Source organism: Micrasema longulum, unplaced genomic scaffold, assembly GCF_059751315.1.
Source record: "Micrasema longulum isolate JH-2025_06_02 unplaced genomic scaffold, ASM5975131v1 h1tg001730l, whole genome shotgun sequence".
Taxonomy (NCBI): domain Eukaryota; kingdom Metazoa; phylum Arthropoda; class Insecta; order Trichoptera; family Brachycentridae; genus Micrasema; species Micrasema longulum.
Genome location: NW_028278908.1, coordinates 25,158 through 51,718, shown reverse-complemented (window position 1 = coordinate 51,718; position 26,561 = coordinate 25,158). Strand labels below are relative to the sequence as shown.

General features: G+C 31.3%; 1 protein-coding gene across 1 annotated transcript in view; it reads left to right on the top strand.

Moving 5' to 3' along the window:
* LOC148274183 (orexin receptor type 2-like) overlaps positions 1-26,330 on the top strand; it is a gene marked incomplete at its 5' end in the record, with an annotated part of 65,887 nt that extends 39,557 nt beyond the window's left edge. The window contains 2 exons of the mRNA XM_088237470.1: positions 2,155-2,311; positions 26,204-26,330. Of these exons, the coding sequence (XP_088093596.1) occupies positions 2,155-2,311; positions 26,204-26,330 (284 nt within the window). The remainder of the gene's footprint in view (positions 1-2,154; positions 2,312-26,203) is intronic.
* Between the last annotated feature and the right edge of the window lie 231 nt (positions 26,331-26,561).

Here is a 26,561-nt window from a genome sequence, read left to right as displayed (position 1 = left end):
TTACGGGTTCTGCTATTTATGTTGCCAGGGGTGTATATATATTTGTATGAATCAGTTAATCAAACTTTTTACGAATAATTAAAAAAGTGTTAGGAAAAAAAAAAACATTTTTTTTAAAAATTGAATGGAAGTACTAAAAAAACTAAGACACATTAAAAAATATTTTTTATATATTTGTAAAGAAAAATGTTATGAATATGACACATCACACTAAAAAACAATTAACTAATTAAATAACGTTATAATGGATCAATTAAAATATATTAAAAAACAACGTTGAAATCCGAGAACGGGTGCAGCAACCTCCTATAATGACCTTTTTGAGTTTAATTCTATTCAATTAAATTTTGTTTAATTCATTTATTTAAATATAACATATATTCAATACGTACATATTATAAAAAAGAAAAAAAAATGAAAGAAACTCATGCCAATGTAGAAAACCCCTTCGGATACATGGAACAGATCAATATCTAGAGCGATGTTATTCAGCATAGCGATAGCCCTTCCAACAGGCATAACCATAAGCAGGTAGGTCCTGAATATCGGTATATGAAACAATTAGTAGACCTAGTACGGTTACGTACTGCGCCTCAAAATAACATTAATCCGTGATGCCTATTTTTTACACCTGCGGCCTCTCGTCGTCGATGACAATCTTTCTGCTTTATTCGGCGGAATCAAGGGATGAGGACAGACGTGGGAGGTGGCAAATGCGCTGGCTGGCGATGGGGTCTCCTGAAGGCGTCTGGTGATGTGCACATGCTCCACTTAGGAGCGGATATGAGATAAAAATAAAAAAGATTTTTCCAAAAATAGAAAAAATACATTGTTACATAGAATTAGGAATAGTCCAGATGGCGTAGCATCAAATTTAAATACATCGGACTGTGTCCAATAATTTCCCCACTATGCCCTCCTTTCGCCGCGCGCATTCGTGGGGTCACAGCGTAATTTTGCTTTATGGGGAAAAAAAAAACATAACACAAATGTAAGGTAAAAAAAAAAAGCAATTTGTTAATTTCTCTAAAATTTTATTGTGCACGCGGAAATATTGACTGACACAACTGAGTAGATAAATAAAGGGTCATTAAATAACAAACAAACAAACCATCATGCCGTTTCCCCGTAAGGGTAGGCAGAGAGGATAGAACGCCACAACACTCTATCTTTGCATACAGATCTCGCTTCCTCTACATTCATACATCTTCTCATGCACGCGCGCCGATTATTCCGACTTTTGACATGTCCATCTTTAAGTATTTGTTGGATTTGGTCATGCCATGTCTTTCTCGGTCTTCCTCTATTTCTGCATCCATCAACATTCGCATTGTAAATATTCTTAGCCGTTCTCTCGCTGTCCATTCGTTCTACATGTCCAAACCAGCGCAGAGCTCCTTTCTTGATTTTGTCGATAATGCTTGTCTCAGACTTACATAATGTACGGATCTCAACATTTGTGCATCTATCGTACATAGTTTTACCACACATTCGCCTGAGAGATCGCATTTGTTATTGAATTAATGAACTTTAAACTTAAAATATGAAATAAATTTTATTTGACATAAAACAGATATTTTTATATCATATTAAATAATATTTGATGTTTAGAATATAATGTCGGTCAAGTGTCCACGACAGAGTTGTTTAATCCGAGATCCAATTTTAATTCATTCTCTCATTAGATGAGCAAAGTAGGGTAAACAAATTCACTACCCTGGCAACACCAAAGAAATTTCTATTTTGTTTCTTCGACAATCTGACAGATGGACAAATAATTATATTTTTTAGTAATGCATTTGTTACATTCACTTCATTTGCTAATTACACATGAAATGTGATTGCATCCTGTTTCTTTAAGATCCTGGCAGTATTTCTACACTTTAAAAGGACACAACACGACATAGTTGAATTCATATCAGGAGTTGCGTACTCTACAAAGAAACTAATGGGTCAAAACGTAAACCTACTCATTTATAAGTAATTTAGTCGCAGACTGTTTGATGTGCTTATGCGGTTTCTGGACTATTCTTAATTCTATGCATTGTTATTTAAAAACTTCTAAGTACTACACTCTACGACCCGCGAAATAAAAAATAAATGTTGCCTTGTAGGAATCTAATATTTATTATCTTATTTAATTTGTTTTTACAGGGGTGACAAACAACCGGCGCAGTACCATGTCCGCCCACGCCAACTCTAGTACTGAGGCGCAGGTTCGCACGAGGAGGAAGGCAGCCAAGATGTTAGTGGCGGTGGTCATCATGTTTGCCGTGTGCTATTTCCCAGTACACCTATTCAGCGTCCTCAGGTATGAATAATCCATATACTGAGAAAGTTCAGTGCTTTTTAAAAATCTGATAGCTGACTATTAACTGAGCTAAAAAAAAATATGTACCCACCTATTTATTTTTTTTATTTTTTTATTATTTATTTATTTAGTTCTATGTAACATAGTCTAATATATATTTACAACCCAATATTTACATCTCTACTCATTCTAATATTATTTATCACTATCATACACTTAATATCCTAATTTATAATATTAACTGTTTCATATGTACATTTTCATTAATTATATTCACTATTTACACTATATACTACCTAATATTTTTCACATATATACTTTTTACATTTAATTTTAAATATATTTACATTAATTTCATTTTTATGCTTTCTGGCATTTCTTCAAATAGTTTTATTCCCTTGTACATAAGGCAGTTCTGGGACATTGCTTTTGATTTCTTTTCCAGTCTTATATTTTTAGATCCTCTTGTTGCATAGTTATGAAAGAACTCATAATTTTTTAGTTTATTTTGAAAATATCTCGGAACTATTCCTTTAATAATTTTGTTTATTTCATTGGCAACATTGAATTTGATTATTTGATCAATTTTTATGATATCTAGAAGTTGAATCATTTTCTTAACATTTGTTCGTATCCCACATCTTAATATTATCCTCATCGCTTTGTTTTGTATCATTTGGAGTCTCTTTAGATCTCCTTCATTACTTAATTAAGATATTTACTGCTATTTTATGATAAAAAAACTCTAGACATGTATTAACAATACTTATGTTAATTTTTAAAATCCACGGTTCATACAATAATTTATTTATTTATTTACACCTAATAATAATTCATAATATATATGAAAAGAGTTAACATAATTGTATGTGTACGACGTTGGGCAAACTCAAAATAATATTGGTCAATAATTGTTGCTTATGTGGAATTCATTAAAAACGTAGTATAAATATACAAAATTTTTGATTTTTAAAAAAAGATGAAATATTTTACAACAGAGATGAAGAACATTTAAGAGAAGGTAATATAGAAGTCTAGGCATCTACAGGGCTTATGACCTATCAATGGCTGGTTAAGTGGCCACTTTACACATTGTGTAACATTCACCATTCTGCCTATATTTGAACATCTATATTCCTTAAATTATTTCATCTGTTGATGTTTGTGAAGTTAAAGAGCTGAAACCTTCATTTATGCGGGTGAGATTCATCTAATTGAATTATTTCACCTACATACCAGGCAACGCCTGAAAATATTATTTTTTCAATGTCTATACTTCTTCATGGATCAGGTAATTTATCAACAATATAAAGGTTTCAGCTCTTTAACTTCACAAACATAAACAGATGAAAGAATTGAAGGAATATAGATGTTCAAATATAGGCAGAATGGTGAATGTTACACAGTTTGTAAAGTGACCACTTAAACCAGCAATTGACAGGTGATAAGCCCTGTAGATGCCTGGAGTTCTATATTACCTTCTCTTAAATGTTCTTCATCTCTGTTGTAAAATATTTCATCTTTTTTTAAAAATCAAAAATTTTGTTCCAAAAACAGAAAAAATTCTAATGTATAAAGTCATGCAAAAACTAAAATAAGTTATATGCAACTACTATGCGGAACAGGAAATCAAAATGACATAAACAGACTACAAAGACAGCAAAATAAAATACTGCCAGTTTAGGATCTTCCTTATCTAACAGCAATTATAGAACTTTTTTAATAAACTTAGCAACTAAATAAACTTAATTCTTTTAACTAGAATCATTAAAATGTATCCATAAATAAACCATTGATATAATTGTAGACGAAGTACTAAAACTTGAAAAAAAATGTAGTAAACATGGACACAATACGAGAATATTAAAAAAATACCATATACAACCTTCTAAAGCGAGACAAAGACAGTCGAGACTAATTTATTACCACGGACTAAAATTAAACAATAAACTACCAGACAAAACTAAACAAAAGACTCAGACAAACTTTTCAAAAGATGTAAAAGTTATAATTATCAACAACAGAGTATGAATAAAAAATGATATTAACAATGTTTGAGTACGTCCAAATGCTTGCAGACTGGCTGGATTTTCTCAGGCGTTGCCTAGTAGGTGATTTGGTTCACCCGTATAATAAAGGTTTCAGCTCCTTTACTTCACAAAAGTCAACAGATGGAAGAGTTGAGGAAATGTGGATGTTTAAACATGGGCAGAATGGTGAATGCGACACAGTGTGTAAAGCGGCCACTGAAACCAGCCAGTGACAGATAATAAGCCCTATATTTATATGTTTCCTCCTCAAAAATGTTTTCCCTCTCTCTTGCAATATTTTTTTTTTTTAAATAATAATTGGTAAAATGAATTTTATAATCCGATAAATTTTCAAATCAATAAAAATGCTATTTACCATGTTATAAAAGACAAAAAATTTATTTCCACATAGAAATAACTCAATTTCATCATATTTAGAGTTACCGCAGTTTGCCTCCACATTTAGTACTATAAAGTATTATATTACAAAATGTCTTATATAACATTCATTATAAATTCCATTACTTCCGTCCTTAAGTTCTTAAGTCTGCCTCTTGATTCAATGTTATATCAAATTCGAAGAACAAATTTTCTAACAATGATTTGAGTCCGAGGACTGGATTCAACCCCCTAGGGAGCTGTTAATATTGACATATTAAAAAAGAGACGAAAAACATATTAGAGAAGGTAATACAATTTGGTCTACATTATATAGGACTCATATTTATTTATTTTATTTATTTATTTCATTTTATTTGGGATTTTTACAGCTATTACATAAACAAAATAATTAGAAAAATCTTAACAATACTAAAGCCAATTACAAAAATCCACTGTAAATATAATGACACATAATATATAAGAAAAGAAGTTTAGTAATTTTATTTGTGTGACGTTTGTATTCATGTGTATGTGAATGTGTGTATGCGTGAATGAATGAGGGAGAGGATACATGTGCGTGTGGGAATGAAAGAGGGAGAGGGTGCGTTTGTATGGGTGCGTAAGTATGAAAATAATATATTTGCTTAAAACTTGTAAATTATATTAAAAATGGTACAATAAAGAGCTTAGTAAAAAGTTAGAAACCTTTTTGTTAAAATTCAAATGACGAAATGATATAAATTGTTTTTTTTTTTTTTTAAGTATGTTAAATTTCAAAACCGTATTATGAAGAAAAAAAAAGCATTTTATTTTTTAAATTTAACTGATACACATCGAATGAATAATGTGCGACGAGTCCTATACAATACAGTAGGTAATCACAAAATGCAGTAAATACGAAATAATGACAACAATAAAATAAGGATTGACAATACGCGAACGTTGATTCAAAACGAACACACAAATGCATATTATATGCACCTACATAATATATAAATAAGAATAACATATAAGTTTAATATAAATGATTCGGATTATAAAAATCAGGTGTCACAAACAGTTGGCCCGCAGTACGGGGATACATAATTATATTAAAAGATCTTCTCACTATAAAACTTATGTATGTTCAGGGATAGAGAGCAACGGAGAGGAGGATGCGGACAAAGACAATTTATTACCTATGGCAGTTTTGATAAATTTAATATTTTTGGTAAATATATCTATTTCGTTAAATTTCCTGTTATACGTATCCATAATACGGTTAATCGTAGCGTTTTTTGACGAATTTGTTCTGCATTTAGGTATGTGGAAAAGTTGTGTATAACGCGTTTGTCTCTGTGGTACCTTAAGATGAATGCGGTTAACCAACTCGGGGGAATCTATTTTATCAGATATTATGTTATGTATTGACCAAATCTAGTATGTCTAACACCGTTTTTTAAGAAAAATCGTATGGTTACTCGGATTCCTATTTTGAAATAGAGCGATTTCTTAATTTGTCTTCAATGGAGAAACGTAGAACTGAGATGGACTTTATATACATTTTCAAAATACGTAATACTTTAAGTGATGTCCCATCTGAGTGTAATGATCTGGCAAAAAGTACTTGGTCAGCATCGTGCAAAGGAACTGATAAATGGGTACTCGCAAAGTTTTGCTTTTGACCTAATAACGCTCAGTCAAAATCAAGTGAGGGTTATCACTAGAGCCCGCCCAGAGCACTGCAGATTGAACAAACACCTTGCTAGAAGAAAACTCTTCAAAACTTCTAGATGTAGGTTCTGCAGCGCAAACGAATAAACACTAATACAAATTCTATGTGAGGGTGATGCTTTGCATCATAAAAGAAGCCTTATCCTGAGAAGATCACTGGTTAAACCTTAGGATATTAAAGAGCTTTCTTCTTGTCCAATAGCCCGATACTTTACGGATCTGGGCTTGGAGGGAGAGATTAATTAAAATTTCTCACTCAACTTGGAATTCTTTGGGATAGATCTTTCGGCTTTTTGTAGTTATTTTTTCTAATTAAACGGTGTGGTATGAAGTATGAAGATGCATTGGCATGGGTTAGCTTGAAGTCTTGTATGTTTATCGTGTCAATGAATATATTAAATACCATTATTTAATTGCCCTTGCTTGTATTTTACTCAATAGTTTTATGTTCTTTTTTTTCAGTTACCTATATGTATGTTTGTTCATATAACTGGCTTAGGCCGTAGAAAAAAAAATGTTATGACTTTTTAATTTTATTTTTTTATTAGTAAATAAACAAAAAAATATTTACAAAAGTAATTTAAGAGTCCTCTTCACTAGGGAAACCTGTTCTGAGGAAGACTTTAAAGTGTTCAAATAATTTTTTTTCACATGTCATTCAAATGTTTTTTTTTTATTTTCTTTGCATTTTACAATAGGTATACATAAGTTACAAATAAATAAAAAAATACATTAACCCAAAAAAAATCCCACAAAACAATAGATAGCCTGATTGCCTGATTGTAGGTATACATTTTATTATAAATTTAAATAAAATCTACTCGAATAATACGATCGAGAGATCAAAAAGAGTGCTAATATTATAACACATTTTTTTTGTTGCCAAAAATGAGGAAATTATAATAAAATAATTTATTCTATTCATAAAAAAATAAGCCACTAAAATCTGTTTTTTTATTTATAATTTCAGCTATTGAATTTCAAAGAATTAATCATATTTTCCTTACGGAATACAGTAAACAGTTTTGGAGCAATGAAAAATGAATGTCTTTCCCCGAATCTGGTTTTACAATAAGGGATTTCAAGATAACCATTCAATCTTTGACTAGATCTATTAAAATCTATTTTAAGTAACAACTTTATACACTGCGTCACATCTACTATTTTGCCTATATTTTAACATCTGTATTCTTTAAATTCTTCCATCTGTTGATGTTTGTAAAACAAAAGAGCTGCGAGAATCTCGCCCGCATTAATAAAATTTTCTGCTCTTTAACTTTACAAACATCAACAGAAGAATTAAAGGAATATAGGACAGAATGGTGAATTTACACAGTGTGTAAAGTGGCCAATTAGTAGCATGAATTATTGGCCTTGAGAGGAAAGACCACACATACGGAGAAATGGAGTCAATGTTAAAAATCTCAAGTCTACAAAAACGTAGAAATAACATTGACTCCATATTTATGTTTAATTTACTGAATGGCTTAATTGATGTACCACCGTTACTGAAACAAGTAGCATTCAATGTTCTGATCCGCCGGTTGCGAAATAATAATGTGCTGTTCCTCGATCAACACAGCACAAACTATGGTATGCATGCACCAATGTCCTGATTGTGTCGTATTGAAAACTTGAGACAAGATCTGGACTTTTTTGGTGCAAGTCTATATAGAATTAAAAAATCACTAAGATTGACCGGATCTTGTCTTGAGGTAGTAATTTTTTTTTTTTTGTCCTAACTTTAATTTTATTTAGTTGTATTTTATTTTATTAGTGCCTGTATTTATTATAAGAAATTGTATTTACCATCGTTAGAATGGACGGCATAAGTCCGTCAAATGAATAAACCAGCCAATGACACGGCATAAGCCCTGTAGAAGCCTAGACTTATGTAATCCCCTGTCATAATTGTTCTTCATCTCTGTTGTAATATGTCAACACGAATTAATTAAACTAACTTCAAAGTTTTCATAACTTCAATGTTATTACTTTTCAGCCGGCAAATGACGTGTCTAGCGATGTTGGCCAAACATAAAATAACATTTTAAATCACACGCGTTTTCTGATATTTTTCTTTGATTCCCAATAAATATACCTTTACTAATCGCGTAAAAAATATCAAATGCTAAAAACATTTTAGTTCGAACTTTTTTTAATCAAATTATGTTTTTCTATTTAAAAATAAATATTTTGGCAGTAAATATTTGATTCCTACATTATATTTTTAGCAAAATTGCAATGCCTTCAATGGACCGATATGAATATGAATCTTAATTTATTGCAACGAAGGGGAAAACTTTTTTTTTGACAAGGGAATATGTAAGTCTAAGCATTTACAAGGCTGGTTACACGCTATGTAACATTCACCATTCCGCCCATGATTAAACATCCACATTTCCTCAACTCTTCCATCTGTTGACTTTTGTGAAATAAAGGAGCTGAAACCTTTATTATACGGGTGAACCAAATCACCTACTAGGCAACGCCTAAAAATGCCTAGATTTTCATCTTCCCTTCTCAATTTTTTTTCCCTCTCTGTTGCAATAAATTTAAATATGAATAAGGGAGAAAATCCAGCCAGTCTGCAAGCATTTGGACGTACTCAAACATTGTTGATATCATTTTTTATTCATACTCTGTTGTTGATAATAACTTTTACATCTTCAGCCTCACTTTTACAAAAGTGTAGCAAAAGAGTGGAAACCCTTATCGTGTGGGTAAGATTCATCCGGCTGAACCAATTCACCTACAAGGCAACGCCTGAAAACAATTTTCAAACTTTCACACTAAACCAGACAATGACGGGTCATAAACCTTTTAAATGGCTAGACCTTCATATTTCCTTCTCAAAAAAAATGTTTTCCCTCTCTGTTGCAACAAATTAAGATCTAAAAACTCGCTAGGGAGGAAATTCAGCATGTCTACAAACATTTAGACATACCCAAAACATCGTTGATTAAACAAAATGTTATCGAAAGAAGAATGAAAATTTGAAAAATAATTCCAGTCAATGATAGGCCCTGTTAATGCCTAGCCATAAGCCCTGTTAATGCCTAGCCTTCATTGTTTTCTTTTAAAAAAATATGTTTTTCCTCTCTGTTGCAACAAATTTAGATCTTAATAACACCCTAGGGAGGAAATCCAGTCTGTCTACAATATTTAGACATACTCAAAACATTGTTGATATGAATAAAACTTATACTTTAGATACATGGTGAAGTTTTTGAAATTTGTTGAATTTTCTTTATTTTAATTTTCTTATTTCCTTTTAAACCTTCAAAACCGAGTCTTCAATTTCACAAGTACGGAGTTATACACTTATTTATTTTATTTATTTATTAATCGGCACAAGTGCCTTTTACAATACACAATATAACAATATAATGAGTAAGATATACAAAAAAAATAAAATTAAAAAACAATATTAAAACATGGGTATAAAAAGAAAAATAACAATAAATATATACAAATACATATATGTATATCAGCATACAAAAGATATAAAAAATATAAAACGAATAAACATAAGATCATAAGCATAAGTAGCTTTTGCAAATAATTCGTTAATCTTTACTATAGAACATCATAAAATATTTATAAGGAGATGATTTGAATTCACAGAGTCGAGTTAAAAATATCGATATGAGAGGTACATTCGTTTCCTAGTCTGTGTATACGCGGTATTGGTGAGTAACAAAGATAGTTGATTTGAGAAGGGTGACAATAATATAGACTATTTTGTCTAGTTCTACGTGTTGGTATATTGAAATTTATTAAATCCAGGAGTTCGCAACAATCGAATTTAGAATTTCATGATTTTTTATAAAAATATTAGGTCAGTTATTTTCCTGCGATCCTCCAGAGTAGGTAAATTCAAAAGTTTAACAGAGACAGTGGTTGATTTATTTTATAGGAACATGCATTATTATTTAGATTATTTCATGGAATTCAGCGGTACCCTTTTCGTTTTTAATATGATTATTGGCATTTTTGTCTCGGATCAGGATAATCCCCGCGTTCGCATTACTGTTGTGTTATTTCGCGGGCCAAGACAACAGAGATTCTATATCCGTCAACGTAATCCTGTGAGAGGACGATTAGGTGCCCCTTGCTCGTCCTGAAGGACTATTTCGCTACGTAATCCGTTGCTGATTACACGTACGGGAACTGTAGTTGGGAATCGCTGTCCATTTTTATAAAATAAATAAAACATCTCCGTCGTAAGTTAAAACAAAAAAAAATCAACAGAGACGAAGAAATTCTTAAAGAATGTTATACCAATCTAGATCTAGAAAAAGTCTAGAATTCCAACCATCCATGTGCTCAGTAGCTGCAAGACTTATAATAATCTAACTTCTATTTGAATAAATTTGTTTTTTAAAATATCAGTTAAATTTCTTAACTTCATTGTCACATAAAATAAAAATAAAAAATGCAAATAGGGGCTAGATTACCTTAAATCCATGCGCTCTGTAGCTGCAAGACTTGCTGTAATCTAGCTCCTTTATATCAGAATTGTAATATATCGTAATTGAAGACGAGGAACTGGAATCCTAATCATCCATGCGCTCTGTAGCTGCAAGACGTGCTGGGATATTTATTTATTGTACAGCGCCCTCAACCCTCGACCCTCGACCCCCGTGGGTAGACTCTGACTTGTAATGTGTTTGTGTATGTCAGTGAAAATGAAAATAATGGGTGAGTGAGACGCAAATGGAGGTTCACGAGAGTGGATCTCATTTAGGCAGGTCGTCACCAAAATGTTGGTTGCTCGTTGATGAAATAATAAATTACCCAACGCAGATAGTGATAGGAATCAATAAAACGAATTTCCACGCAAATGCGGGGCGAGAAATAGCGGGGGGCGAAGTCTAAGGGCTTCTACGATATTATTGAGCGGAGAGGACTGTATTTCATTTTAATGAAAATAAGTGAGTAATCTCGATATGCGGTATGCAGTGTCAATCGGTCACAACCCCAGCAAATGAAATGGATTAGTAATGGATGCCACTAACCTTATCTTCGTTCCTGATGGAATTACTGTGGTCCGACTGGTTACTTGCGAGCGGCACTAACACGAGGACGGGCCTCCAATCTGGAGCCTAACACTGGTGGTTGGTGGTAACAAAGTTTACGATGCGGCACGCATTCAACGAAATAAACACGAGGTCTTAATGTGGCGGATGATCAAAGGATACTGAGTTAGGAGGTGAACAGTGGTTGTGGTTACAAAGGATGTAAAAGTTATGACAATACTTGACCAATGCAATGATTTTTTGTGTACTTATTTTATATCATAATGTCAGGCTCTAAAGAAAACCGCATCAAAATGATGATACTGTGGCGGGCAACACCAATAACCGTAAAGTTGCTGGGTCCAAACCCTACTTTGGTCCGCGACGCGTAGTTTGCTGCAATTTCAGTCTGCACGATTCTACATAACACCTAAAAGAACAAACCGCGAGCTCTTTATCAATGTTTGCTATTGTAAATTCCTTTTATACGAAATATAGGATGTAACCAGTGTGTTACTTTACTTAATAAATAACTGCAATGTAATCCGGGAATATCTTTCTTATTAAAACCACATATCTGCTCCCTGCGCATTCATCCTATAATAGTATATCAAAATAACTTTGTGGCAGCTTTAATAACACAAATAAAGTTGATTAATGTGTTTAAAAATCAACGTGGTGCTAGCAACACATGCTCCGAATCTTATGGACAGCTAGACGCACCAACGAGTCTCATCCGTTAGGAGTAGCTGTTATTAATATCATATACCTTGTCTATTATGTACAAGGTTTATAATTTATTGAACGTGATTTTTTCTGCTTTTTAATACGGTTCTATTGTATCTTTAAGCGTTGAGATCAGGAAGAATATTCTTTAGTGAGGTAATCAAAAACTTCTCAGCATTTGCTCTAGTGAAGAGGAAACCACTTAAAACTCTTCAGAAGAATCCGGCCTGTTCACGGTCATTAATTAGCCTTCCGTTTCACTAGAAGATCCACTAGCGAAGAAGTCTTTGGCATTCTGTGACCTACTTTGGTTTATTTTACCAATGTTTTGCGATAATTTGACCGTGTAAGATACTAACTCTCATGTGAGATGAAGTATCGCCGATCTGATGTCGCACCTCCTGCACCGCGCCTCCAACTGTTGTATCTGAAATCTGAAATAAGGCAATACACAAACACGTGAGGGACATCTTTTGGTATTTTATCATCACTTGGGAAGCTATCAATCTCGGAAAACTTAAAACAATGTAGGTAGCTTATGAAACTGCTCTGACCCGTGAGGATTTGGGTTAGCTCAAAACCAAGAAAATCCGTAGGGAGTTGAACCTTGATGGTTTAACTTTGTGTAATTTTCTCTAATTTTTTGGGCAAGTTGCCCATGGCAATGAAGATAGCTTGGAGCGACTAGTTGTGGTCAGTGGCGTGGAAATAAAAAGAGGGAGAGGTAGGTTTTCTACACAATGAACCGATCAGGTCAGGAGAGTGGCAGGCACCTCAGTGGTTTGGAGCGCTGCGAGCAGGGCAGTCAAGAGAGAGATGGAAGAGAATTGTTGGGGTCACGATCCAAATTCATGAGGACAGCAGCTAAGAAGAGATAAAATCGATTTGAGGAAAGCAGGGAGTCTACCTAAGGAGAAAAAATACGACACCTAGTCTAAGGGAAGAAAAAGTTTAGGGACCTCTAGTCTAGACTTTGACAGGGTTTGTGATTTGTCATTCGCTGTTTTTAGAGTTCATTTTAATTCCCTCTCTCGTATGTGCTGGCAGTACAATGTTTACAAGCACAATGTGAAAAATATAAAGAAAACACTTTTTATTGCATTTTGTTATAATTTAGTTTTTCTTTGTTTAAACGTGCTTTTTTTCTTCTATGATTTTTTTTAATGTTTCGGTAGAAAAATAATTCATATTTCTCTCTGTCTTTATTTCGGATAGCGTAATAACTCTTGAACCATCACCTGGATGGCATTGTTAACCACCGTCAGTTAGAGTCGTATCCGCCATATTGCATCTGTGTTGCTGCCACCACCGTGAGCATTATTAATTATTATTAAGTACAAAAAATAGTTTTTTCTGAAAATCTAGTATTCAATCATTTCGGGTTTGAATTGAGTTGAAAAGCATTAGTGCAACTGCAATACATTATTGTATTGTTTAATATAAAGGTGTCCAGTCGATTAAACATCAAAATTAATAAAATTATGTTGACATTCAAGCTGTAAAATAAATGTAAGTGTCCTATTTTCGGATAAACAACCGTTCCGAATTTCGGAAACCCGAAATCAGTCAAAAATAAAAAAAAACAATAAGTTTTTCAAGTTCAGATAAAGCGCCCTTTATGTCTAATAATCGTTAAATTTCTGGTGCTGTGGATGTTTCCTGCAAATTAAGAAATGCCGTTTTTGTGTCAACATTATTTTCAGAAGGTAATTATTACAGATTTTTGTATTTAAAGCGGCCTGGCTGTTTTCATTGGAACATAGAATTGATCTTATTGCACCCGATAACACCAATATCTGATTTTTCCCAAATTGTAGACTGGCTGCTTTCTGCATAACTAGGTTAGAAACTTTTTACAACACTTTTGTACGCAGTAATTTGGAGTTTACATCCGTTGTGTAGAGCCCATAATGCATAACAAACATAAAAATGGTTGAAAATGTTCAACGAATTTTTTTTAAATACCTTGATTATAAAAACAATAAAATTCTTTGTACTTACAGCCAATCTGCCAAACAAAATGGATTTTTTACCCTTGAAAAAAGACGTACATTATCTGAATTATGCTATTTATATAAATTATTAAATAATAAAGTACACTCTTTTAACCTACACTCCAAAATTAATCTTAATGTCCCCTTTCGCGTGACAAGAAATAAGTATTTATTCCATCTGCCAGTCTGTAGCACTAACTATGCACAACACTCTTTTCTCTATCGTTCTTGCTCTAACTATAATGCTTTTTTTTCATCTATTGATATATTTTACATATCCTTTAATTTATTTAAAAATACAGATTATAAAAACATATATTTAAAAAAACATAAATTTATATTCAAAAATAAATTAAGACTCTCTGTTTCTGGCTCCGATACGATTCCACTTTCTATTTAATAATGTTCACACTTACACACACCTGAACACTTACTCCTACACTTATACACATAAACACACCCTTTTGTTGTAACCTAATTTAATAATATGTATGATTCTTATTTAGAAACTTTGCTGGTCTGTCTTTAAACTGTATTTTTTTTAATGTTACTACATCATTGTCGACTGTTTGTTTCTTTAAAATAAATAAATAAAGGGTGACGGTCTAGCAATATAATATATCCTGTATGTAATCTTTGTATAGCGTTGTCTGTCATTGTCCTTCAATAAAATGAAAGAAAAGTTATACCCAATAAATTTCGTTGATTAAGTAGTCTTTTCCTGACAAGGTGAAACCTGATTTCATCGGACATATTTCGTACAAATTAAGTTGAAAATAGGATAAAAGTATGCGGGCAATGGCGATGGAGTCGTAAAGATAAATATGGAAATAGGACAACACCATGAAATATACAAATTACAGATGGCTGGAGATAACTTTTTTATGTACGTTTTAAGATAAAGAAGAACATTTTTATTTTAACCTTCGTTAAATAGGCCCGGTATTTTGTTTTTCCTTAAATTTCTGTTTATAATTTGCCAATTTACAATTTTGTTTTGGTTTGTTATGGGAGAATTTTACATCGTATCGTGCGGTGAAAAATAAAAAAAAAACTTCCTTGTGTTTCATATATTATAATAAATTTTAAAATTTAATAAAATTGTACGGTAATTTATAAATGACAGTCAATTATTATTATTACTCGGGATAATTTAGATAGCACCATTTTTGTGAAAATCATCTTTTTCCGTAATAGAGGTTGAAAGAACTTTCTCAAATAAACTGGCAAAATGGGATTATTAAAAATATTGTGAAAAAGTTAAGGTTTCTTTTTGTCTGATACTGAGCTAGTGTAATTGCGTGCGATATTCGGTTATATGGTCAAATATGCGAATTAAAAATATAACGTATACAAACATTTTGCAATCATTCCGACTAATCAACCAATTTAGAATTCGCATCTGGATAATAAACAAATGTATAATGAAAGAATGGAAGAAGTAAGCTCCGGGCCAATGTTTACTTAAAATATTGATGGGCGAGAAATTCCGCAATCTTTTAAGTGAGTGTAAACTGCTATAAAGTTTACGACTAACTTTGTTAACCTGATCGTGCCAACCTAAACTTATAATATGAATGTAAGATGATCAGTCTTACGCTTCGGGTCGAGTCGAGATTCAGTCGCGGTACTATGAAATATTCTAGTGTTAAAACACCATTTTAAATAGATATTTTATGTCAATCATGTCGGGAATCAAACCCGAGACTTTTTGCATGTTAGGCAAACGCGCTGACTACTACACCACAAGGCTAACATTTATTTATTTATTTAACTTTGGTACATAATTTTATTTGTACATTGGCGGGCTTATTGCCAAATGGCAATTTCTTCCAACCAACCAATAAAATAAAAGTTTTATTTTTATAATTCAAGTTACAGAACATATTCAATAGAAAAAAAAGATTAAAAAGCTAAAAGTATATAAAAATAGAAATAAACGTATTTGTTTATTAATTACCTGAAATCAAAACTATTACTCAATGGGAAAAAGGAAAAAAGAGGAAAGAGGAAAAGGGAAAGGAGGAGAGATTAAGGAAGAGAAAGGAGATGTTTTTTCAGACGTGATTTAAACAGAGATAATGTAGCAACACCTTTGATGGTGGGTGAGAGATGATTCCACAGTCGAGCCGCATGGACACTATATGAGTTAGAGAAGAAAGAGGAATTGTGGATGGTTATTAAAAGAGTGCCCTAAGAATTAGAACGAAGAGTCAAACCATGAACTGATACGCGTTGAAATTTTTGACGCAGATATATAGGAGCGTTAGGACTATGAAGTACATTGAACAGAAGTGAGAGGGAGTGGTAGTCTCTCCGCTGTTTAATTTTGAGCCATTTCAGTTGCCTACGATAATCAGAAATGTGGTCATATTTCCTAAGACAAAAAATGTACCTTTTGCATGTATTCCGAAGTCGTTCAAGTTTATCGAGTTGCTCACAGCTTAAATCAGTCATGGAAACATCAGCGTAATCTAGAATGGGTAGTAGTAATGCTTGTACAGGGGTGCATTTAGTACTAATGGGTAAGAATTTTCGCAACCTTCTAAGTGAGTGTAGACTGAAACATATTTTGCGGCTTGATTCATTTGGACCCACTGAAAACATTGTATTTGTTTGATTTGATCATGCCTCGTCTTTCTCTGTTTTTCTGGCTTTCTGCATCCGTCTTTTTCTTTCTGCGCCATATCTCAAAACTAACGCAAACCGATTTCTCGATTTTGTCGATAATGCTTATCTCAGCCTAACGTAACGCATGAATCTTGACATTTTTACGACCCATACACCTAAGAGACCGCATATCAATAGCACTCGGCTTTTTTCTCTTATTTTCTCAATTCTACACTTCACTTCTATACATAAGGTAAGGCATTAGGACTACATTGTGAACTACTCATTTCACCACCCGCGACCAACATTTATTTGTCAATATTAATTTTTAGTGCATCATTCACCTGTTTCTGGAACTCATCATCGATTCAATATCACTAGTAAACATACTAAAATAAAATAATCCTACGTTTTTAAAATCCGTCAGTTTTTACTTTAGATATAAGAGCTTGGATTTCAGAACCTGAAAAACAAAATCCTGAAAAATGCTTTCAGCTCTTTTAGGGGTGGTTTGTTTTTTCTCTTTCACACTTATCTTAAGACACGCTAATCCTGTAAACCTCACCAACCCATATTAAACACACCCTTAAACATGAAAATATAAGAATTATTTCTCTTTTTTACCGTACATCTTATGTAACGATGCTAAATCCATTTACGGTAAGTAATTCTGAAGAGGGTAGGCTTAAAGACTAGATTATTGATATCATTTTGATATACTTTTAAACTCTTTTTAAAGAATATCAAATTGAATTACCTCTCACAATGTCCATAACATGCACGGTCCGTCTATAGATCTTCACAATATTTTAAATAATCCTACTTCGCCTATTTATCTAAGAGCTCTTCATAGAAAACCTCTTCGTTCTAGTAACGAGAGAACCCTTTTTAAATCATTTCATCTCTCTAATTTTTTTGCCTCCTCTTTCACAGTAGTAGCTGTTTGACTGTGGAATAATCTACCCACTTATGTTAGAGACACCTCTCTTTATTTACATTTATGTCAAGATTGAAATGTCACTATCTAAATATTTAAGTTGTTCCTTTACTCTTTTTCTTTCCTTCCCATCCCCTTTCCTCTCTTCAAAGTATAGGGTTATTTTTTTAATTCTTTTTATTTTCTAATTTTTTGTTTTTAATTTTTGTTTACAATTGTAATATTCAATATGTCCATGAACTTGTAATTTACTGAAACTGAACGGTTTGGGTAGGTAGGAAAAAATTGACTTAAGGCAATATATGTATATAAACTGTATATTATATAAAGTGTCAAAATAAAAAAAATAGGAACATTAACTTATTAACTATAAAGGAATTACAAAAATATAAATGTGAAAGATTTTAAAACTCACGAGAACTTCGAGCCATAAGATGCACCTGAGAAAAACCGAGCATTATCCGACAAAAAACTGCGGCTGAAACTCGTTTTAGTAGCTGAAACTGGCCGAAACGGAAACCGAAACTTCGGTTGATAACTAAAGATAACACAAAACATTTTATTGTGCAAGATCAACATTACTACATACATGACATTTACTTTTGATTACGAACCCAGGGCAACGCTCTGGAGTGCATAAAAAATTGTGAATATTACACAGTATGTAAATTGGCCACTCAAACCAACCAATGACAGATCATAAGCCCTATGGGTGCCTAGTTTTCTATAGTCTCTCCCCTTAAATGTTTATTATCTCCGTTGTAATATTTTAAAATTAATGGCTCAACTCAGCGTACGAAAACATTTTTTTTAATTGGAAAACAAAATAGAAAAACCTAGTTAAGGGTTACAATAAATTGTGTCAATAAAATATTCGAGGCGATATAAAAATCCTTGTGAATTTGATTAAATTTGAAAAATATGCTTTCGTTCAACATGACAAGACTATTAATTATGATAAATTTTCGTTTACTTGTCAAAAATCCAAAAAATAATTGTCTTGTCTCGTCGCGTATTTTTGATCTCGTCTCAAAAAGCAAAAACACATTTAGTCATGCTCCATTTGCTCGCAATGATTCTAAATTAATATAAAGCTCGGGATGAAAATAAAGAATGAGGGTGTGTTCAAGGGTATGCTCCGAAGCAATTTTTTTATTTTTTATTTTATAGTATTTTTTTTTTATACTCTTTGCCCATCTTTATAGGGTACATACTCCGTTCTAAGCTAGGCAATTACATTTTAATACAGAATAATAATTTTCAAGTTAATAGAAAGAACATCCAATCAAAATATAAACAAACTAGTATACACGTATTAATACATATATATAAACTTATACATATATACACACACGCATACATATACCTATACGCATACACATATATACATAAAATTATTCATTTATACAATGTTGCTTTGACTATCTTACTACGGTTATTTGCTCCGTACTAAGCCAATCAAAAAATATATAAAAAACGGTCATTAAAACATGGAAACAATAACAAAAGTAGTAAACGTAGTGAAATGTTAAAAACATAGTGAAAAAAACTTTTTGAAAAAAATTGTGTTTTTTTGTGTTAATTTGATATTTTTTTTTGTATATGTAACTTATAAATACTTGTAAAATGCAAAGAAAAAAATAATTTTAAAAAAATAAATAAAAATAGATATTTTTTAAAGATCCCCATGAATTTTCACTCTGTTTTAATCATGTTTTTTTTCAAATATGTTTTTACACATTTTTTATTTGTACACATCTTTAACTTTGTTTTTAATGTTTTTTTTTCTTTTTACTACGTATTTTGCTGTTTTTTAAAAATATGTGTTTTTTGCTTAACACATATTTTTTTGATGCTATTACTCTAAATATGGTTCTTACGATGTATTTTGTTTTTACCTCGTATTTTGCTTGGTTTTTAAAATACTTTTTTTAATATGTTTTTTGCTATGTGTTTACAACATTTTTTTTAAGTTTTTCACTTTGTTCGCTACCTTTATTATTGTTTCTGTATTTACTGTTTTTATTTATTTTTTGACTGTCTTACAACGGAGTAAATAACCCTAGTTAGATAGCGAAAGCATCTTTGCATAAATTATAATTTTATGTATATAATATGATAATAAATAAATAAATATCATACAACAATATTTTGAGTTTGTCCAAACTTTTGTAGATAAGGACTGGATTCAACTCCCTGGGGAGCTGTTTATATAAACATATTACAACAGAGATGAACAACATTTAAGAGAAGGTAATATAGAAGTCTAGGCATCTACAGGGCTTATAGCCTGTCAATGGCTGTTCAAATATGGGCAGAATGGTGAATATTACACAGTGTGTGAAGTGGCCAATTTAACCAGCCATTGACAGGTCATAAGCCCTGCAGATGCCTAGACTTATATATTACCTTCTCTTAAATGTTCTTTATCTCTGTTGTAATATGTTAAAGTAAAAAATGATGTATAAAACATATGAAAACTCAGTAAAATGCGTAGTAAAGACAAAATAAATTGTAAGAAACATGGCAACAGACATAGTAATTTTTTATTTAAAAACACAATGAAATACGTAGTTAAGATAAAATACAAAGTTAGAAACATAGTCAAAGACATATATATGTATGGCAAAAAACAAGAAACAAAAAAAAAAATTCACCTGGGCCTTACCCCGGTGGAAATGACATCTTGGTTTTGTGGTATATTTTTCATATCTTCCTTCCGTATCCTCACTTTTTCACCTATTGGCAAGCCTACAAAATTGAGGCTTATCGATATATTCCTAAAATAACTTTCCCTATTATTGAATTTCATAATTTTAATTTAATGATTATACTATGTTTTAAATTGGATATATGTTATATTTTGTTTATTATGATTCCTGCCATCCTTTGTCAAAAGATTGTGAATACCGTAATACCAAAAGCCTGACAGGATCGTTGAAAGTCCTTTGTCCGGTCATCTAACAAGACCAGATAATGTCTAATAGAAAACCAAGGTACGTCTAATGCATCAAAACCTTGACATTTACATTAAGCTTATAAGATCAACGAGCCCTGATTTCCCTTTGATCCTTATTTGAAAACGTATTGTTAAACGAGGACAAATAAAATGATTTGCTGTTGATCTTTTGGTTCACAAGGATTATAAAGTAATTCTTTCTTTTATAAACTTTATAACCGGCATAAGGTAGTGACAGAAAACTGGACATTCGTACACATATTACGTACTGAATTCAATTATAATATTTGCTTGATCTTTGACCCTTTATAATTTAAGAGTTATTTTTCAAACAGCTCTAAGTCAAAACATATGAATTTTAAAGTAAGGATGTCGTTGCTATATCAATTATTTATTTATTTGTACTATACAGAACGACCGCCAATTACAGTGTAAATATCGTCTGTGAGCTGTTTTAAAAATCTAATCTAATACATTATTCACTCCGATCTGCGGTACTGTTCTGCTTCAGAAAGATTGTCTTCTGTTGGTCTCACGCGTATCGTATGAGTAAATATTAGGTGTACCCTTATGGGTTTAAATATTACTTTTGTAGTCAATTATTTAAGTGGCAACAAAAAACGATTTTTATTTCATTTTTTTATTATTTTTATAAGTATTTTTTTTTAGTTTTTTTTTTAATATACATTAGAGGTAAAACAGAGTCTTTAAAAAAACAAGGATAATTACATAGCAATAAAATACATATTAATATTAAAAATAGGAAACAAAAAAATCCCACAAAGGCATGGCCTGTTTGTGGGTGGGTATACAAGAAAATGCTAATGAATTTTGCTTCTATAATAAATAGACAGTTAAAATATTTTTGTTTTACATAAGAGAGAAAAAATAAAATATACTTTAAAAGATTATACGGTGTTCAAAAAAGAAAATAAAAAATATTAAAAAAAAAATTAAAATATTCATTTTTATTTAAAGGGCAATAAAACATAGAAAAAAAGAGTTTGTATCAAAAAATATACAAAAAACGGTTATCAATACAAAGAAAATATTACAAAAGTAGTAAACGAAGTGTAAATACTGTTAAAAACATAGTAAAATACATAGTGAAAAAACAAAGTGAAATGTGTCGAAAAAACAAAATTAATTGTAAGAAACATGGTAAAAGACATCGTATTTTTTTTATTTAAAAACACAATAAAATACGTAGTAAAGATAAAATACAAAGTAAAAGACATATGTTTGTAAAGCTTTGATTTGATCTATTTGAATAACTTGTAAATAAATTTTGGTTCCTTAATATATTATAAACATTCAAAACAATATATTTGTCTTATTTGTTTGATATGGTTATTGTAAGTTCTTCCCTCTCAAGTTAACACATTTTCAATGGAAAATAAAAATAAAAAAGCTAAAGATATTTAAATATAGAAATCAATGTATTTGTACATAAATTGCCTTAAATCAATACTATTACATTTATCATTATTTAAACAGAGTACTGTAGTAACATCTTTGATGGTGAGAAGATAAAGGAATTGTTTATCCTAAAGATAGCTCCTGCAATGATATCCGAAACGTTGGAATGAATCCAACTTACACATCTTATTAAAATATACATATTAGTCAATAAATAATATGGGTTTACACAAATAAAATATAAACATAAATGTTTAGTGTTTGTAACTGTTTTGACATAGGGTCAAAGCACCAATGAATGACCGTTTAAGGTTCAGCTTGTAGTGAAATCCACATTTTAGGTATAAATTTAATTATTTAAGCGTACAAAATAAAAGAAAACAATAAAAAACACATAAGTTTTTTTACTTTTTTATTGAAATACGAGTATTAAAATTATAATCAATATAAACAAATAGCAGAATCACCAGTGAATGATCACTACTACTACAGTAAAAATAATACATCATAACATTATAAATAACCCTAACACATTAGAATATGGATATATTCAAAGAATTGCATAAGAAATAGCATCAAATAAAACACGTACCACACCTTTCCTTATAAAAATCCCATAAATCTCAGAACAATAACGGGAAGGCGCACTATTACCTTTTGACAACTCATAGTTCAAAACTGATAGATTTGTTTCTAACCAAAAGATGTGTCCGCCAACTGCTTTTGTCATAGTTTCTAGTGTTAAAAGTTTTTGACTGGACACATGTAGCAATTCTTATCATATTGCGTTTTATTAACCAATAGTCATTTACTGGTGCTTTGACCTTATTATAACTTCTCTCTGTATATTCTCACATGTAAAAACTGTATTGTTAAGTGTCTTCGGCACGGGTTACCCCAGTGAGAACACATTATTAATATATTTGTTATTGTTTATGGTGTAAAAAAAACGAATAAATTAAAATAATCATTTTTAAATATTTTTGAAAATCTTGAAATATAAATTGTCATGAAAACATATACTGATTATGAATGAAAAGGGGAATGAAAATCTCAGATAAATATGACGTAATAATATACATTGAACATGAATTAAATCTTTTTTTTTAGTTTTACCAAAAATATATCTTTCGCATTGTGCTCGCAAATCTTATTGTACTGCCTACACATGCGAGAGGCGATTATAATATCCCGTATTCGAGGAAAAGCGTTCAACTCTAAAAATTTCAGAAATGCGTGGTCGTATATAGCATATAGGTTAGTTTATGCTGCTAATGAGTAACGTATCAAGGTAGAAATGGAGGATTTTGTATAGACAGGCGAGGTCTATTATATTTATTATCATTTCAAGTCCCGTCTTTACCGTCCATTAAAAAAAAACTAAGCGATCTCTCTATTGCTAGGTATATTACGATTATCCCCGGAGCCGTAACCCCGTTATGAATTAAGGTATTTTGAAAAGTGTTTTACCCGAAGACCTCGTTTTCATTTGCGTATCAATATGCTTTGTTTTATCTTTTAGAATAAGAAACAGAGTGACTTTCTTACGTTGAACTTCGTTATTACTTCTTTCTTGGATGGGTACTTTGAAGGAGTCTTTTAAATTAGCTCTTTCTGCAATATTCATCGGATGGAGTGCAGTATTGCTTGCTGCTCTCCCTGCTATGATGCCATATTCGAATTGTGAATGGCACAATCCAAAAAACAACTTTTTTGGCTATTTTATTAATTTATTAAACAGCACAAAAGCCTTTTAAACTATAAAATATAACAATGTAATGAAATAGATACACAAACATTAAAAAACAATATTAAAACATAGGTAAAAAAAGAAAAAGAAAAATAACGAGAAATATATATTCATATACATGTTTGTATGTCAGCATACAAAAGATATAAAAAAGATCTTATATTATGAATATAAAATGAGTTTACGCCAGATCATAAGCATAAGTAGCTTTTCCAAACAATTCGTTAATCGTTACTATAGAACATCATAAAATATTTATAAATAGATGATTTAAATTCACAGAGACTCAAGTTAAAAATGTCGATATGAGAGATACATTCATTTCCTGGTCTGTGTATACGCGGTATTGGTGAGTGACACAGATAGTTGGTTTGAGAAAAGTGACAATAATAAAGAGTATTTTGTCTAGTTCTACGTGTTGGTATATTAATGTTTATTGGATTCAGGAGTTCGCAACATTTAAATTTATAATTAATGATTTTATATAAAAATATTAAGTGAGCTATTGTTCTGCGATCCTTAAGAGTAGGTAAATTTAAAAAAATTAACAAAGTTTATTTGTTCTATAAGAATATGTAGTTTGAAATTAATGAATCTTAAAAATATTCGTTGGAATTTTTCAACATTATTTATGCAAATTTTGTAAAAAGGAGACCATATAGTAGAGTTGTATTCTTATTGGCTTCTAACCAAGGATATATATAGAACGGTTTCATTATTTTTACTAATTTAAAATCCTTCATGGTTCTAAGAATGAAACCCAAAGTTTTCATAGTTTTAGAAGTAATGTGCTTGATGTGGCTTTTGTAGTCAAGTTTTTCGTCAAATATGACACCATGATCTCGAATCTCAGTGACTTTTTCCAGTTAAATGTTTTTATTGAATACGGAAATAAAAAAGGAGATTTATTTCTACAAAACGATTATAATTTATATTTATCAACATTTAAAAACAAATTATTAGAGATACACCAGTTATTAATTTATTTATTTTTTATTTAAGTGTGTAGCATTCATTTTCATCTGTTATTTCCTTGTAGATCTTAATGTCATCAGCAAAAAGTAAAAATTAGACATCAATAAAATATTCAACAATATCATTTATACAAACTGCTACTATTACTGGGTTTATGATGCCTCTCAATCTTCTAAATATTTACAAGTTTTTTAAGTTGATTTGTTATTTGTATTATTTGTTTATTTATTTAACTTTTTGTACATAATGTTTTTGTGCATTGGCGGGCTTACGGCCAAATGGCAATGTCTTCCAACCAACCAATAAAATAAAAGTTTTATTTTTATAATTCAAGTTACAGAACATATTCGATAGAAAATAATGATTAAAAAGCTAAAGATATTAAAAAAAGAAATAAACGTATTTGTCTATAAATTACCTTAAATAAAAAGAGGAAAAAGAAAAGGAGGAGAAATTAAGGAAAAGAAAGGAAATGTTTCTTCAGGCGTGATTTAAACAAAGATAATGTAGTAACATCTTTGATGGTAGGTGGAAGATGATTCATGGACACTACATGAGTTAGAGAAGAAAGAGAAATTGTGGATGGGTATTAAGTGAGTGCCTTCAGTATTAGAACGAAGAGTTCAACCATTAACTGATAAGCGTTGAAATGTTTCACGCAGGTATATAAGAGCGTGAGAACTATGAAGTACATTGAACAGAAGTGAGAGGGAGTGATAGTCTCTCCGCTGTCTAATTTTGAGCCATTTCAGTTGCCCACGATAATCAGAAATGTGGTCATATTTCCTAAGACCAAAAATGTACCTTATGCATGTATTTTGAAACCGTTCAAGTTTATCGAGTTGCTTACAGCTTAAATCAGTCATGGAAACATCAGCGTAATCTAGATTGGGTAGTAGTAATGCTTGTACAAGGGTGCATTTAGTATAATTGAGAAAGAATTTTTGTAACCTTCTAAGTGAGTGTAGACTGAAATATAATATTTTGCGGCTTAATTCATTAGTATGAGCTCGCCAGCAGAGATGTTCATCCATTTGTACTCCTAGATTTTTTACGGATTTCCTGTATTGAATATTTGTACTATTGACATTAAGAGGATTAACAAGCTTACTTAGCAATCTTTGACTTCCCGCAAACATAATTTCTGTTTTAGATGGGTTTATTAGTAAACCATACTCTTTTGTTCATGTTGGCACGCAATTTAGTGTATTAGACATCGATTCTATTGCTTCGCTAGTGTTTTTAGGTCTGCAATGAAGATATAGTTGTAAATCATCTGCATAGAGATGATATGAACAATTGAGACATTCTGCCGTCAGATTGATAAACTGGGAAAATAGTAATGGTGACAAATTTGTTCATTCTATTGTATAATTACAGATACGCCTTTGGAATGCAGCAAACAGATGTAATAGCGTTCCTCGCTCTTCTTGCACATTGGCTGTGCTACGCTAACAGTGCAATCAACCCCCTCATATACAACTTCATGAGTGGTAAGTATATTTGAATATTGATTTATTTATAAATTCACAAATGCGTGGTGGTACACGGTAAAAATAGACTCATTAACGAACACAGATATCAACGCCTTTTTAGAAATCCATGATGCGCGTCATAATAAAAATGAACTCATTAATTCTAGTAATAACTTGACACTGACTATCTCAACGGATCAAGTTATTGGACTTGTAACTTTAAACTGATGAAGCGCCATCAATTGTTGCAATTAAAAAACATT